Consider the following 17,670-nt stretch of genomic DNA (forward strand, 5'->3'; position numbering starts at 1 on the left):
CTCAGAAGGGAATATTGCTGAGTGAAATCTAAACTAATACCACCTACTGTAATTCCATCTTTATTGACCCAAAGCAATACATTTAGCTAAATCAATGTTGTGGGATATTCAACTGTGTAGTATGACAAAATATTATACAGCAAGTTATCCAATTAGCACATTTCTACCCAAATCCAACAGAGCTCCTGTCCTACTGGTTATATAATGGATGAGAGCAGCGTGATGCATTGCCCCCAGACGGCACACATATTTGATAAACGAGGATTTTGTAGCCAACAGTTAGAGGTAAGTTCTGTCTCTATGTTGGTGGACAGACTAATAACACACAATGTTGTAATGCACCCCTCCAAATTCTCCATTTTGAATCTTATGTCCATGGGGTACATACTTAGCTTGCAAAATGTGCACAGATATGATGCTTCTTAAGTCAAGGATGTAATGTTGAAATTTTATAAAGCACTGGTGAGGCCTCACTTGTAGTGTTGTGAGCAGGTTTGGGCTCCTTATCTGAGAAAGGATGTGCTGACACTGGAGAGGATTCAAAGGAGGTTCACGGATATGATTCAAGGCTTGACTGGCTTGTCATGTGAAGAGCATTGGCTGGCTCTGGCCCTGTATTCCAAATGAGGGGTGACTTCATGGAAACCTGTCAAATGGTGAAAAGCTTTGATGGAGTGGATGTTTCCTATGGTGGGAGAGTAAAAAACCAGAGGACACAGCCTCAGAATAGAAGGGCGTCCTTCTAAAACGGAGATGAGGAGAATTTTTTTTAGTCACAGGGTGGACAATCTGTGGAATTATTTGCCACAGGCAGCTGTGGAGGCCACATCTTTATGTATATTTAAGGCAAAGGTTGATAAATTCTTGACTGGTCAGGGCATGAAGGGATACGGAGAGAAGGCAGGAGATTGGGACTGAGAAGAAAAATGATCAGCCATGATGAATTGGCAGAGCAGACTCAATGGGCCATTTGACCAAATTCTGGCTCCTATATCTAATGGTCTTATGGACCGAGTCAGCACCTTTACCTTCCCGTGAACAACCTAGCTACAATCACGTAGTCACCTTTGGAAAATACATTTGCAAGCATGCTCATAGCCTAACAAAAGAAAAGTAACAATTTATGCCATCCAGATAATCATTCTTTCAAAGTTCAAAATAAATTTATTATCAAAGTACTTGTTTGTTACCATATATAACCCTGAGATTTGTTTTCTTGTGGGCATAGTCAGTGAATACAAGAACCATAATAGAATCAATGAAAGACTGCCCCCAACAGGAGGGACACACAGCCAGTGTGCAAAAGAAAACAAACTCTGCAAATGCAAAAGAAAACTATAACAAATAAGCAAGAAATACTGAGAACATGAGACAAAAAGTTCTTGGTAGGTCGTGGGAAGTGTTCAGTGATGGGGCAAGTGAAGATATCCCCACTGGTTCAAAACCCTGAGAGCTGAGGTGTAATAACTTTTTCTGAATCTGGTGGGGTGAGGCTGCTGTATGTTCTTCCTGATGGAAGCATTGAGAACAGAGCATGACCTGGGTGGTGGGGGTCTCTGACGATTGATGCTGCTTTTCTCCAACAGCACTCCATGTAGATGTGCTCAATGGTGGAAGGACTTTCCCTGTGATGGACTGGCCCGTATCCATTTCTTTTCCATTCGAGGGCATTAGTGTTTCCATACCAGGCTATGACGCAACCACTCAATATTCATTCCACCACAGAAGTTCATCAAAGTTTTAGATGTCATGCCAAATCTTCTCAAACATCTAAGGAAGTAGAGGTGCTGCCATGCTTTCTTTGTAATTGCATTTATGTGTTGGCTCATGACATGTCCTCTGAAATGATGACACCTCTACTACCCCGATGAGGACTGGCTCATGGACCTCTGGTTTCCTTCTCCTGAGCTCCCTGGTCTTGTTGATGAGGCCAGTCATTTGTAGGTTCTGTCACCTTAGTATCGCCACTGTTGGTTTAGCAAGTTACTTCATCTAGTGCCAGTGTAGACAAGATACAGGGCAACAGCACAATAAGATCTGATAAGATTACAAGAGACTGAACGTATTAAATTTTAAAACTGCACTTGTAGAATGAAGGTTTTTTCAGCCCAGAAGTCATTCTATAGCCAATAGCAGAAGTTGGGCAACCTGCCACTGTTCAAGTAGGAGGGAATTAACTGCGCATTCATCTCATTCAATTTGGATAGCAGAGAAAGGCAACTCTTAATAGCAAAAAAATGCAAGCAAAAGAGAACTTCAATTTCAAAATTGGTGAAGTGACTGTCCCATATATTATTAAATACTGTCTTGATGAATGAATTGTTTTATGTTCTTAAAGAAGGGAATGGGACAACAATTTGAATGTTTTGGGAAATCTCCATTCCTGTTGATTGTGCTAGTAAAGAAGGACAGACTTGCATTTATTTAGTGTGTTCATGGCTTAAGGACATCCCTAAGAGCCATACGTCCCCTGAGTACTTTAGAAGAGATGTCATTGTTACAGTTTAGAACACTGTAATAGCCAACTTGCCCCACATGCAGCAATGTTTTAATGACCAGACGATCTGTTGGTCAAGTAGGAAGACTCCTCTGCTTTTCATGGACACTCTGGTATCTGAGCATTTTTTCTTGCATTGAATGTAGCCTGTGTTCAGTGATGTGAATGGATAGAGCTATACTTTTGAAAGAAAAGTAGTTAATTAGCTTTACACCTACAGAGCAATGCCAGTGGAGTAATGATTAACCAACAAAACTGGAATTTATAGCAGAGGACTTGACTGACATATTTTGAAAAGGGAGAAACTAAACATAGAAGGAGATCAACATAGGTGGGAGAAGGGGGAAAAAGTCATAGACGTGCTTTTATGTGTCCATGCTCCTGAGGGGAATCTCTTCATTGTACCTATCATCTTCCAAATCCAAAAGACTCAATGCCACACCTTCCAAACCTTCTGAATGCTGAAGTATTAGAGTTGCTGGGCTGGGCCAAGCTACAGAGATGGAGGGATAAGAGGGGAACTGGAAGAGCAAGAATTTGAAAACTGTGGTCTTACCCAAAGTTCCTCATTCCAAATGATCACCAGCTCCAAGCTTACTACGTTCAAATGTATCAAAAGCAGTGTTCTTGAGTAAAGTAACAGGATGTGGCCTGATAAACTTTGACAGTTTTAAAATTTAAAAAAAGATAAAAATTGGGAGGTTATAAGTTATGTGTTTCAACAACACACACAAAATGCTGATGGAACGCAGCAGGCCAGGCAACATCTATAGGGAGAAGCACTGTCGACGTTTTGGACTGAGACCCTTCGTCAGGACATGTGTTTCAACATGTTGTTCTACCGACTACCGTGTGATTAGTATTGCAATGGGACAAATGTGTTGCTGACAACAACTGCCCCTAAAATTAAGACCAAATTTGAAATTGTTGTAAGCATTTGAATCGCAGTAGATTTATCAAAAGTTTAGTGAGTTTGGACAAACTTGGGTTGTTTTCTCTGGAGCTTTGGAGGCTGAGGGGAGATCTGATAGAGGTTTATATCATTATGAGAGGCATAGGTAGAACAGATAAACAGATTTTTTTCCAGGGTGTAAATGTTGAATACTGGAGGGTCTTGTTTGAGGTGAGGGGGTGGAAGTTTGAAAATGATACGTGTGGTAATTTTTTTTTCCACAGTGAGTGCTAAGTGCCTGGAATGAGCTGCCAGCAACAGTAGCAGAAGCTGACATGATAGTGGCATCGGTGGGGCACTTTAACAGACATAGAAGTGTACAGAGAATTGAGGAATTTGGATTATGTACAAGCAGATGGGACAGTTTAATGGTTGGCTTGGAAGACAAAGGTCAAAGGGACTGTTCCTGGCACGTACTGTTCTGTGTGTCAGTCGTAGTTTCACATTAAGGGACAACATACTGTGAAGAGTTCTCTTGGCTTTGATGAACAATGTTTCTTAACTATAATTTCTTCATAGATTCCTCAGCTGAATGAGGATAGCATTTCTATTCTTTGCACAAGCAGTCTTGTAGGTTGATGATGTGTCAGCTGGTGCTAAATTAGAACAACTTTTATTTTATGACAAACGCAAGAGATTCTACAGATGCTGGAAATCCAAAGCAATACACATAAAACACTGGAGGAACTCTGCAGGCCAGGCAGCATCTATGAAAAAGAGTAGACAGTTGACGTTTTGGGCCGAGACCCTTCTTCAGGACCTGATGGTCTACTCATTTCCATAGATGCTGCCTGACCTGTTGAGTTCCTTGAGTGTTTTGTATATGTTACTTTCTATTTTATAAGCTTGTGGCTTCCAGGAAATAACTGAAAGAATCTACTGATCTGAACCGAGTTCAACTCATTCTTCAAGAGACATCTAAGAAATGCCTTTATTAAAAAGGTAGATGATATACAAGTCATTTTTTTCAAGGCCTATAGTGGATTTGGCTGACCTGTAACCACACAGTTTAGAGCTCCCTCTGAAAGTACACCTTATAACTATTGTTCTTTTATCCTTTATAGCAACAAACCTTAGACTTACTTATGCAGAGTGGCCTCTTTATCTCCTTATGAGGGAGTTGTCATGCAAAGTGCCTGGCACAAAGAGAATACTCAAACAATAGTATCTTTTCATAGGAGAAATCAAACAATGCTGTTCAAAACAAAGAAATTCCATATAGCACAGCGATACCCAACAGCCCTTTTATCAAGCACCCCTGATCGCATTTACAAATACATTGGGTGTGTTGTGTGCAATCAACACACAATGCTAAATTCCTAACTTCTGGAACCACCTCATGAATTCTCCATTTCTTCAACTCAGTTAATTTAGGATTAAACAGATCTCTGATTTTTTTTTCAGTTTGAATCCCTTGCCTGAAAACCTTTTTTTGCAGATCAGAATAAATGTCAAATATTTTAACTGTTAATTTACATATATTATGATCATCTAAAATATTTTCATTGGTTACTGATGGAATAATAAAACTTTTAACTTAGTTGAGGAGCTGCAGTCTTCACAAAACAAGTTTGTCAAGTAGTTCTATTTGGAATGAAGGTGTTAATTTCTTCACATGTGCTTAGGTTATTCGTTGTGATGGTGCAGTAGGCAGCACTTGCACTGCAAAGGCTGCACTTTGGAATTGTCCCAGGAAATATGATACTATTTTATTTAGAAGCACCTACTTTTCCCTGAAAGGGCCTCAGTCTCAAGAACAGCATTGATCTTGGTTGATCCTTTTTGAGGATAAGAATGTATCTGTTGATGTCCAGTTCTTGCTGTTGTAGGCCCCAGCTTTACAAGCATGTTGAGAGTTAAGACCAACTGTGCATATTGTGACTGCTTGTCTTCCTTTACAGATCTACTATTCTGCGGGCAATGTAACGTATATAAGTACAGAATTCAAAGGCAGGCTATTGGCAGCACAGAAGCCAGGAAATGCGTCCATTACCATTGAAAAACTGCGTCCTTCCGACTCTGGGAATTACATCTGTGAAGTTGAGAATCCACCGGACTTTCAAGGCAACAACATTGGATCAGTCATACTCACAGTTTTAGGTAGTGCACCACTCATCTCCACTGTTACAAAAGTCTTTCTCCTTCAGTGTTGTGCTCTTCATGCTGAGGGATGTTAATGGTAGAAATTGGAACACATTTTATTGCAATTATCCAGTGTCTGAGCAAATATAGTTTGCATAAGTCTCTGCCTTAAAGTAACTCTCAGCTCTAAGCTCAGAAGATCCAATATAGTGACCTACTGCATCATCTTTTCTACTTCACATGGCAACCATCCTGTTTTCATTCTGTATGACTTTGCTAACCATCTCTGACTAGGGACATCTTTTGTGCCATAGATCAAGATTTGGGTTGAGGATCTCCCATCTCATTTCACACGGGGCCTTCATAGTCTTTACACAGAGGAGACTTCCATCGCATGAGAGTTGTGTAGATTCTAAACATATGCCTGACATAAAATTCAAAGCTTAAGAAACACTGCACCGCCCAGTGACAGACTTCCTGCTTATAATTTTTAGTTCACCTCTTAAAAACAAGGATTGCAGGCCGGTCTTTGCAGAAGCAGGAAATTGTTCAGAGTGGAAGGACAGGCTCAGGCTGAGGTTTAAAGTGCACAAATCAAGTAGTCAAACTGTGACTTTGGAAGAAGTCGTATTCCCCAATGGTGATTATCCCAAGAATCCTTGCAGCTATAGGGTGACTGGAGGCAGTGCAGGAACTCAGCTAAAAGTATCTAATTCAATATTGATCTGAAATCATACTTAGAACCTTCTTGCTCAATTACACAAATATTTTTATTTGTTACCACCTCCGCCTTTGGTGAGGAATTTGAAGCTGTTATATTTAATCTGTAAATTTAATGGTAAATTATTCTGAATCCATTGATACTCCCGGGTGGACCAATGCAGTTCCCACTGAAAGAGAATATTTATCCCCTAATTTCGTGACAATTTAGTTTGCTAAGATAAGTAATATTTTTGATATTCCTCTCTACTTTGTCTGGCTCCAAGTCTGTTTACATCTAACAAAACATGTTTTCTCTCTAAGGGCAGTCTTTATGAATCTTAGTGAACGCTTACTGCCTGCAGTTTTTGTGGAAATGTACTTCTTTTGACTTGGCTTCAGACCAATACATGCCTTTCAATTGGTACAAGATATTTGGCAAAAGGAACAGAGTGGTGTTTTATCATTCAAACAAAAATTGTACTACAATAAAAATGTTTGTTTGCTAGTAATATGGGTGAGGTTCACACAGAAGTATTAAGTGAAAATCTTACAATTCTCTCACTCAATATGGCCAGCCTGTTCTACTATAGTCAGGATAGTTGAGAAAGACTTTCAAAACTATTTTGTCACTTAATGACATTATTTCTGTATTATATAATATTGGCCATGTTATTTCCTTGAAGTTCGTAGCTAATATTTCAAAAATATATCAAGATCGTTACTCTTTCCGTGAGGAGATTGATTCAATAGCTTGAAGAAAAGCAAGATTTATTGACAAAGTAAGAAAAAAGAGTAACCCAAACAAAAAAAAACTGCTTAAGTTTCACTTTTAAATTAAACAAGAAAACAAATTCAGGATAATTTCGGTGACATGACTTCAGGTTTTAGAGAACATTTACAAAATGTCCGACCTTTGGTCTTGCATAAGCGAAGCCATTTGAATCTTGTGATCAGTCTGCTGCCCTGTAAGCATTTTGCTGACGCCCATCATTTCCCAGCCAAATTGAATGGACACACCTGAACAAACTTTGAAGCTATTGTCAAATTTAAGTTGTTGATTCTGTGAGTATACCCAGACTGATTGCTAAAGGTGTTCCATTTGGTATGTTTATTTCATGTGATCAGAATTCACTCCAATCTTACAGTATATTAAATTTCAACAGAACACACAAAAAAGCAAGTTTTAAGTTTCAAGAAAAGGGAATTCAGGAAAGAGAAAATAACATAAGGACAAAAGTACAAAGTGAGAAGTTGAGGCTAGAACAAATATAGGAATGGTTATGAATTGATAGTTGATAAAAGGAAAGACATAACTTGTATAATGTGTATCTCCATATTGTGGGACTTCAGCTAAATAGCTTTGTGATTAAAGGATATCCAAAAACAAAAGTAATATAGGGAACATATCTAAATTAGATGCATAATCCCACCAAATAATCGGACTTGGGAAAGAATTCAGTTTCTGTTGTAGGTTCATCAGTTTCTAGGAATGTAAACATACAATTGTTCCTATGTTATAATTAGTTCTTTTTTTGTTCCATCGTCATCTTTTAGTATTCCTTATATAATTGCCTTTCTGCTAGTTAATATCTTCTCAATTCCCTTAAACCCAAAACTTGCTTTACCTCTATATCTTCTCCTATTCTGTCAAACTATTCATTAACCTGAAAATTAATTCTGTCCCATTGTCTGCAGAATCTATCTAGGGACATAGAGTAGGCCATTCAGTCCCACTAGTTGCTCTGCCATTGAACAAGATCAAAGCTGATCTTTAACCTCCAACAATATTTTGATGTCCTGTTCCCATATCCCTTCATTCTTTTAATATTTGGAAAATCTATCAATGGTTCAATGGCTGCATTTGATATCAGAGAGTGCGTACAGCAGACAACCTGAAATTCTTACTCTTCGCAGACATCCACAAAACACAAGAAAACCAAGAAAAACCACACAGAATGAATGACAAAAAAAAAATTAGAACCCAATCATGTCTCTCTTCTGTTTGTAATCAATGACTGAGTCTCTAAAGATCTCCGGGAGAGAGTCTTTCAAGGATTCACTATCCTCTTCATTTCAATACCAATATCCCCTCATTACTGTCCAAATGGCCTAGCACAAACTTTAATGCTTTGATTGTAGCTTTTCAATGTCTTCAGTAGTTTGCTTTAAAAAACACTGTTAAGAAGCAGGAGGGTTGCCATGTTAGCTTAGTGGTTAGCACAATGCTTTACAGTACCAGCGACTCAGGTTTGATTCCCGCTGCTGTCTGGAAGGAGATTGTACGTTCTCCCTGTATCCACATGGGTTTCCTCCGGGTGCTCCAGTTTTCTCCCACAATTCAAAGACGTACCAGTTGGTCATTGTAAATTGTCCTGTGATTGGGCTAAATCGGGGATTGCTTTATGGCGTGCCTCGAGGGGCTGGTAGGGCCTGTTTCATGCCACCTCTCAATAAGTTAATAATGTAAATTACAGCCTAAATTTAATCTTTGTTGAGCGAGTGAGGAGATTTTCTCACTAGAACGGGACAGAATCTAAAGAGCTGATGCCAGGCTGGTCCTGTATTTCTAACAACACCTTTCAGACCAATATAGGCCACTTGGCCCTTACCATCAGGTGGGGCCGCTTTCCTTTGCTGAAACAACTCAAGAGAGCTTGTTGAATTTTTATGACAACCAACAGCTTCAAGGTTACCTTTAATAGTATTTGTATTTTTAATATTACATTTATTAAAACTGGCATTAACCTCAAACAACCACTGTAGGGTTTAAGAGGCTAGTGCCAGCAGCTGCTGTAATCTGGTGGAGGAACTCAGTGGGGCAGGTGGCAGCTGTGGAGGGAAAGGGGCAGAGGACACTTTGAACTGAGGTCCTTCCCATTCCACTTTCTCCTGAAATGTTGACTCTCTATTTCCATACAGACAGTGGGCTTTAAACTCAAATTACTCTGAAGTATACAGGTTCAACACATAAGTGGGTCGAGCTCAAATGATTTCAGGATTACATGCTGTTCTTTACATGCATCCTGTCCTTATCAGCTGTGCAATAGTTGCAAAACATGCAATCGCTTGTGCAGGGAGCAGCCAGCAATCTCCTGGATAATCTTCAACATCGGCCACTCAAATTAATCTGAACTGCCATCTTTGAGTCTATTATAAATTGCAGTCTATTCAGCCTAGATCAAAAGTGTGCAAATCATTCCTGTTCATTGCCTTTCAGCCTAATTTGCTAACAACTGAATCTCTGAAAACCAAGCAGTTTAAGTTGAGTGCAGTTTCACTCTTTGAATTCAGCGATTTGGATTAGTTAATTTTGGTGCTATTAGTGGATAACTCCAATGTTACAACATCCAAATCCTTTAAAATCAATAATGGAGACCTTGGTAGAAAATATTTGTCAGTTTTCATCCATGCTATATGTCTAAATAGCACGCAGCAACACACAGTTGGACAGTTCTAGCTTATATTCTTAGATCTAAAGGTGTTTTCCTTTTCTCTCTCTTTCTCCTTTTGTACTTTGTCTTAAATGAGGCTTTTAATTGTACTGCCCTCTTGACCACATAAAGATTCTTCCAAAAAACCAATTATAAACATTACACAAGCTAAACAGCTTAATAACTTAGACCCAGTTCCCTCTTGCTTGCTGGAAATGGCAATAGTCCTCACCAGAAACTTACACAGAGGAGAAAACATCTATTGCTCAATTGTTTCAACTGTCCCTTCTTCCTACAGGCAATAATTAGAAATCAATTTATTTTAAACCATTGCTTGTTGATTAAATCTGAATATTTATAAAAATACCAAGGGGAGATGTTTTTTTCCGTCTAATCCTCGCTATTTGTAGGCTCCTTCTATGAAGACTCAGCGCACAGATTTTACAGAAAAAAATTATACCCTAAGAGCTTTGAATAATGTGAAATAAGATGTAGCTTTACATCCATTATCTTGCAGGATGGAGATTTTAATAAAGCTGTTTCATTTCTATTGCAGTTCCCCCCTCAAAGCCGAAGTGTGGCATTGTACCGCATCCCGCGAAGGCAAGAGCTGCAATCCTAACCTGTCATTCTGATGAAGGCGTCCCAGATCCCACATATCACTGGGTGAAAATTGTAGACCACGTTCACCAGAACATCACTGGTCATCTTGGTAAGAATCGGAAGCAAGTTCTTCTGAGCATTTCATTTCTACTGTGTGGATAGCCAGAGGCTTTTTCCCAAGGGCTGAAATGGCTAGCACGAGAGGGCATAGCTTTAAGGTGCTTGGAAGCAGGTATGGAGGAGATGTCAGGGGTAAGATTTTTACACAGAAGAGTGGTGAGCGCGTCGAATGGGCTGCCAGCGGCGGTGGTGGAGGCGGAAACGACACCGATAGGATCTTTTAAGAGACTCCTGGTTGGCTACATGGAGCTTAGAAAAATAGAGGACTATGGGTAAATCCTAGGTAGTTCTAAGGTAGGAACATGTTCAGCACAGCTTTATAGCCAAAGGGACTGTATTGTGATGTATGTTTTCTATATTTCTATGTATTTAAGCCACATTTAATACATATCGGCCTTCCCCATCTACTTTTTCTTCATGATTCTTCCTACTCAATCATTGAGTAGTTTCAAAGACATCTATCTTGTTTATTATTTCAGATATAAAGACTGGAATGCTGATCATTTCAAATATTTCCGACAGTGAACATGGTATTTACCAATGCATAGCATCCAACAAATTGGGAAATAAAACGTGCAGTGTCGACTTGTCACATCTTAGTAAGTGTCCATCAATAACTTGCCAAGTTTGAGATAAAGTTCAGAAAAAAAGTCAGCTGGTCAGGCATCAGCTGTGTAAAGAGAAATGGAGCTAACATTTCAGGCCGAAGACACTTTGTTAGACAGAATGCTAACTCTCTGTTCTTTACATAGATATTGCCTGACCTGCTCAGTGTTGCTTGACAATTTTTAAACCGGAATTTGCGCCATCTGTAATTTTTTAAAAACTTTCATCGTTAAGTTAGGACATGAATAGGGAGTGCCAAATGAGTTAAGATGACTGTTGTTACTTGGAATGAAATGCTGTTTTTAAAGAGTAAATCAGTAGATGGAGAATGGTAAAAGCAGGGCTTCTGCAAGCAAATTTATGACCCTAATTTTCTTTAAGCATTAGGATTTGAGTAACTTACTGGAAAACCGGGAGTTTTAGAGGATCCTTAACTGAAATACTGAGTTCCCAATGAGAGCACAGCTGTCGCTCATTCTAGAGATGCAAATTACTACGGTAGAAGGAAGAATAGAACTTGAAATACTGAGAGTGCTTGAGGAGAAGAATGAGAACTTTAACTGCACGAGAGAAAACTTCTGGATTGGAGGAGAGTGCTCCTGTCAACATTCGAGCTCAATAAACTGAGTTCACAGTAGCTTTAGTAATTTTGGTTTGTGAATATTGAAGCGAGGAGAATAAATATGCAAAGTCCCATCCAAAATCTCAATATCATGACACTTTCCTAGAACATCTATTAATTGTGCATATTAAAAAAATTGGAATGTTAAATTCTAATGTAAACAAAATAAGTATTTCCGGCTGACCTTGTTCTTACTTGTCCAATTTTAAGTTGACAACATCTTTATTTTCCTTTCAAGTTTTCATGAGTGAACATTTATCCTTTAGTACAACTGAAGAAAAGTTGGTGTTCCCCACAGTTTCCGATACCAAGCCCATGATACAATCTTTTCACATAAAATTTTAATTTTGAACATTCTACAAAACTGTTTAGAGGTGTTTGTGTGGATGTTTGGCATCAATGTTCTGAATCCCTTTAATACGTATTAGTTCATGTAATTAATAATATTTAGTAAGCTTTACATTGTTGTTAAGTTTGCCAAAGGAATGTCGGGAGGTAATCAGAGCACAAATGTTTCATGTCTAACTCCAGGTCTCCAGCAATAAATGGTTGGTTACCTACTGTACATCTTTATTATTATTTGGCTAAAATTCTTTTGCCAGACAGTAGTGTTTGAAAGACTTGAGTTTAAACTGAGCTAAAATAACACAGTGGAATTCTGTAACTTTATAGTGAGCATGTTGGTTTCTCATTCATTCATTATCTAACCTTAGCTCGTAATAGCACAGTAGCAGACCAAGTTGCGAAGAATACCAAGACTTTAGAACAGCTGTATTGAGCAATTCCTCCTCTGAACAGACTGGGTGGATCAAATGATTACCTGTTGCTCGTTTCTCCCTTTAACTCCAGATTCGGACAGTGATGCCATTATAGGAGGTATTGTGGGAGCAGTTCTGATTGCAGCGGTGATTGGAATTATCATCTGGGTGGTTACAAAGAAAGCAAAGAAAAAGGCAAAGAAAAATGTGCAAGAAGGAACTGAACTACAGTGAGTGTTACTGTGTTGTGCCAAATATTTCATATTTTATCCTGAAAGAAATACTTGGTTTTCTGTATGTGTTGTCTGTTTTCATGAGCAGAATTGAAAGAAATCAGAAGTTTGTTTTTTTATATGATTTACTTGGGGAGCAGACAGTATCCCAGCCACAGTGTTCAGCTGCACGTCACAGTTGTTGTGATACAGGTACAACATTGGCCTCTACTGGACAACATGGGAAACTATCCAGACAAATAACTTCCACTAATGCCCGAACAAATCCAAATTGGATCCAAATCAAACGGACAATCGAAACAGTTTAACCTCAATCATCAGAAAACTTTTGAAAGGTGCCATTGACATAAATTAAGCAGCATTGTAATGTCTTTAATGCTCAGTTCAGGTATAAACAGTACTGTGGGAACTTTGAACATGGATCAAAGAATTGGATTCTAACAGTGAAGGTGGCATCACAGTAGCATTTGATTGGATGTAACACCAAAACACCCTGGTAAAACCATGCTGATGGCTGACAAGGAGAGAGCACTCCAATAATGGAACCATACCTTGCACAAAGGAAGATGGTTGTACTTCATACACAAAATGCTGGAAGGACCTACCAAATCAGTTAACATCTATGGAGGGGAATAAATAGTCAATGTTAACACCTGTCACCCTTCTTTTTAGAACTTCTGTTCTTGAAGAGTCTCAACCCTAAACGTTGACTGTTTATTCCCCTCCATAGATGCTGCCTGACTTGCTGGGTTCCTTTAGCACTTTAGTGTGTGTTGCTCAAAGATTGCCACCTCCTGCAGTATCTCTGATTTGTAGATGGTTGTGTTTGATAGGGGTCAACCTATTCCACTCCTAGGACATTTAGACTCATGGAGGAGTACAGCACAGATACATGCCCTTTGACCCAATCAGTTCATGTCAACCACAACTAGCTAGTCCCAATTTCCTGCACTCAGCCTATACAGTATTCCCTTGCCACACCCCTCCATGTACCCACCCAAGTGCTTCTTAAAAGATACTATTGTATCTTCTTCAACCCTTCCTCTGGTAGCTCATTCCACAAACAAGTAAATTCTGGTTCATTGGTCCATTAACCAAACCAGTAAAGAAAACAGCTGGGATTCCCTTTGTTTATTTTGGACAGCATGCAGCTTATTTGGGACAGGAGACTGTTACCAACACTGTCAATTGCATGAACTTGTTTGGCAGTTAGACAATATACCACACTTAGAGCAAGTGTTTTTTTTAAAGTAGTGTCATTTGCATGTGTTTGTGTTTAAAAGATAGTGATCTTTGTCATTGATAGTTGCTGAGAAATAAGCGGTGGGATCATTTAGAACTGTTTTGCTCACTGCGGTTCCAAGCATTCAGGCTTGGACATGCCAGGAACAGCCAGGAGTGAAAGTGAAATGATTTCACTGCTTCAGCGAGTTAGGAACTATGAAGAATTTGAAGGTATTGATTATCATTTTGAATGGTACAATGAAAATGAAGATTTGGAGGATGCAGTCATCAAAAGTATTGTATGAATGCAATATGTTATCTGCACTAGGTGTAAGCACTAATTTTGTTAATTTACAGTCAATCATTAGAACATGGCAACATGTGGTTGTCTGTCATATCTGACAATGACAGGGAAAATGGTGTGGGGGAGTTCTAAAAGTGGAACAGCTACTTTTTGGCACAATTTCACTCTCTCGACCTCAGAAATCCAGATCCATTACTATGAGTATTTGTCATAGATTGGGGTCTTCCTTGGTTACAATGGATAACTATGACTACGTTTGCACTTTATCTTGCCTTCCTCTCCTTGCAGTGTTGTAGAACCATCTTCTTGTGTTGAGCACCTTTCCACTATGTCTTATAACTCAGAGTGGATCAAGAGATGCTAGATGATTGCCTTTCCAGGATATGGGACTGCTAGACTTTCCTGGGAACTGATTAATATGGTATTGGCTTTGGAGAAAGTAGTGAATAAAACCAGATATTTTACCTGTAGCGAGGGAAGATACCATGGCAGAAGAGCTGGTGACAGTGTAATCACTCCTTTATACACAATTGTTACCTACCTGTCAAGGACAGGGCGCATTTTGTTAGTCTGCTTAATTAGTGTGGTTGGCATTCTTCCAGTAACTGAATCAACTTGTCTTTCTGCAGTTTGCCATGTACTCAAGGTCCATCAGCATAACATTGCATGACCAATATTAGCAAAGCACTCTGGTACGATACAGGTTCCGTTTTGTTACAGACAAAAATGCCACTTTTTTATTGCAAGTATATTTCCACATTATTTCCTTTTTGTCATTTCATGACAACAGTACACTTCACTAAATACAGTAATTGAAATACTCTTATATGTGTACTGTGTATAAAGCAATGACGCAGTTTCAAATCCCAGCCCCAAAATTTCAGTGAGTAGCCATTCTTTTCCTTAATATCCTCTCCCATATCGTGTTATTTCATGCAAATATTGTAAAAGAATAACAGCCATCATTGTAAAACTAATAGTGAAACCGTAATATAGAATACTTGCTCACCATCCTCCTAGCATCCTGAATGGAGCCAGCTTCCACCGCGAGCGCAATAGTTGTAGAATAGAACATAGAATAGTACAGCGCATTACAGGCCCTTTGGCCCACAATGTAGTGCTGACCCTCAAACCCTACCTCCCATATATACCTATCTAGTAGTCTCTTAAACTTCACTAGTGTATCTGCCTCCACCACTGACTCAGGCAGTGCATTCCACGCACCAACCAGTCTCTGAGTGAAAAACCTTCCTCTAATATTGAACTTCCTTCCCCTTACCTTAAAGCCGTGTCCTCTTGTACTGAGCAGTGGTGCCCTGGGGAAGAGGCACTGGCTATCCACTCTGTCTATTCCTCTTAATATCTTGTACACCTCCATCATGTCTCCTCTCATCCTCCTTCTCTCCAAAGAGTAAAGCCCTAGCTCACTTAATCTCTGATCATAATCCATACTCTCTAAACCAGGCAGCATCTTCGTAAATCTCCTCTGTACCCTTTCCAATGCTTCCACATCCTTCCTATAGTGAGGTGACCAGAACTGGACACAGTACTCCAAGTGTGGCCTAACTAGAGTTTTATAGAGCTGCATCATTACATCGCGTCTCTTGAACTCTATCCCTCGACTTATGTAAGTTAACACCCCATAAGCTTTCTTAACTATCCTATCTATCTGTGAGGCAACTTTTAGGGATCTGTGATACTGATCCCCTAATTTCTCAGTCCTGATAAAAGGTATCGGCCTGAAACTTCGACTGTACGCTTTTCCATAGATGCTGCCTGGCCTGCTGAGATCCTCCAGCATTTTATGCATCTTGCTTGCATTTCCAGCATCTGCAGATTTTCCCTTGTTTGTGATTGGACCCTTGATTTCTTAATCTCTTTGGTAACTTCTCAGATGTAATTTGCCAAGATAGTTATATTTTCTGATTTGTTAGATAGGTAACTACAGAATAAAATCCAAAGCCAATCTGATCTATGATGCTCCGGTACAAACAGCCATTAGTTCTGTCAGCAGCTTGGTTAATGCTGTTGGGTTTGATCAAAGGCATATACGGCTTTATTTGCTTTTTTCTCCAAAGCCATAAGACCGTTAGACATAGGAGCAGAATTCGGTCATTCAGCCCATCAAGTCTGCTCTGCCATTCCATCATGGCTGATCCCGGATCCTACTCAACCCCATAATCTGCCTTCTCTATTTTGGTGAGTCTCCATAATCTTGACCAATTGACCTTTTTAGGAAAGGCTGCATATAATGCATTGTACATATTTTTATAAAAATCTTCATTTGGAATGGAGGCAGGTCCCGGCCTGGCACCGTTACAGCGTTCGCGAAAGCCCTGAAAATGTAACCTCATAGAAGTCTAATAGTGCCCTCGTTAAGGTTTCCAAATCCATACCACTAGGTCTGTGATACAAAACAATAGTTTTTAAGTTTCTGAATAGCTTTTTTCAAACCTGTCTCCAGGTCAGGCAGTTCTTCTAACATGGTCCATAATTTTCCTGCAGTCTAAGGTCAATATGGTTCCCCATCCATAATTAATCCACTAATTCCTTCCTATAATTATTAATCATAAACCACACTGATGTCCCCTGTTTAGGACAGGGAAGGACTCCCCTTGTCTCATCATTACCAATTTCTAGTCTCTCTTCCTCACACTGCTTACTGTATCTTCTCTTTCTTTTGTTCACTAGAGCATCCTGTAGGGATTAAATTTATGAGCCCGGTTTCCACAAATCCCACTCTTACTTACTCTTTTTACCGCTGCATCCATAATGCTAGACCTTAGCTGTCCGTGACACTCCTACTGTATGGATTTGGAGCATCCCTGATGCCATAGGTGTCCATGACACTCTTAACATTCAAATCTAATCATTGACAGTGGTATGTTTCTGGTCGCCATGCTGAAAGTGTCAGAATCATCGAGGGAGAAGCTGATCCACTCAATAGACAGTTGCTCAGATCACAATGTATAGAACAGGAGCAGGGCAGAACCCAACGTTTGCTATTCACCTGGAAAGGCCACACAGAGTGAAAAGCAAACTTGTGTTTTGGTGATGTGGTCACCAGAATCCAGTCCCGCACCTAAACATGCGATCTTGATGGACCCTCCAAGTTTTGTCGAGCACCTTTCCACTACATCTTAGAACAAACAACAATTCACCCAGTGGATCAATGATATGCACCTTTATTTTACCTGCTGCAAGGAAAGACCAGCACCGCACGTGATCTAGTGATAACTTAAAAGAAACAGATGGCATAATCACACCTTTACACACAAATATTTTCTACCTGCACCAGTTCAAAGACAAGGTACATCTTGTTAGTATGCTTAATCAGTGTACTTGGCGTTCTTCCAGTAACCACATCCACTTGTCTTTCTGCAGTTTGTCACATACTCAAGGTCCATCAGCCTAATGTTTCACTATTAGCAATGCACTCTGGTACAATACAAGTTCCATTTTGTTACAGACAAAATTTTCACTTTGTCACAAGTACTCTGCCCAGTCCACTGGGGCTAACTTTACATGCTGGGACA

General features: G+C 39.5%; 1 protein-coding gene across 1 annotated transcript in view; it reads left to right on the forward strand.

Moving 5' to 3' along the window:
• The window catches only part of LOC132398069 (V-set and immunoglobulin domain-containing protein 1-like), a 44,706-nt gene that overhangs the window by 20,007 nt on the left and 7,029 nt on the right, over positions 1–17,670 (forward strand). The window contains exons 3-6 of the mRNA XM_059977009.1: positions 5,351–5,549; positions 10,221–10,376; positions 10,867–10,986; positions 12,465–12,603. Of these exons, the coding sequence (XP_059832992.1) occupies positions 5,351–5,549; positions 10,221–10,376; positions 10,867–10,986; positions 12,465–12,603 (614 nt within the window). The remainder of the gene's footprint in view (positions 1–5,350; positions 5,550–10,220; positions 10,377–10,866; positions 10,987–12,464; positions 12,604–17,670) is intronic.

Source organism: Hypanus sabinus, chromosome 8 (genome assembly GCF_030144855.1).
Source record: "Hypanus sabinus isolate sHypSab1 chromosome 8, sHypSab1.hap1, whole genome shotgun sequence".
NCBI lineage: Eukaryota > Metazoa > Chordata > Chondrichthyes > Myliobatiformes > Dasyatidae > Hypanus > Hypanus sabinus.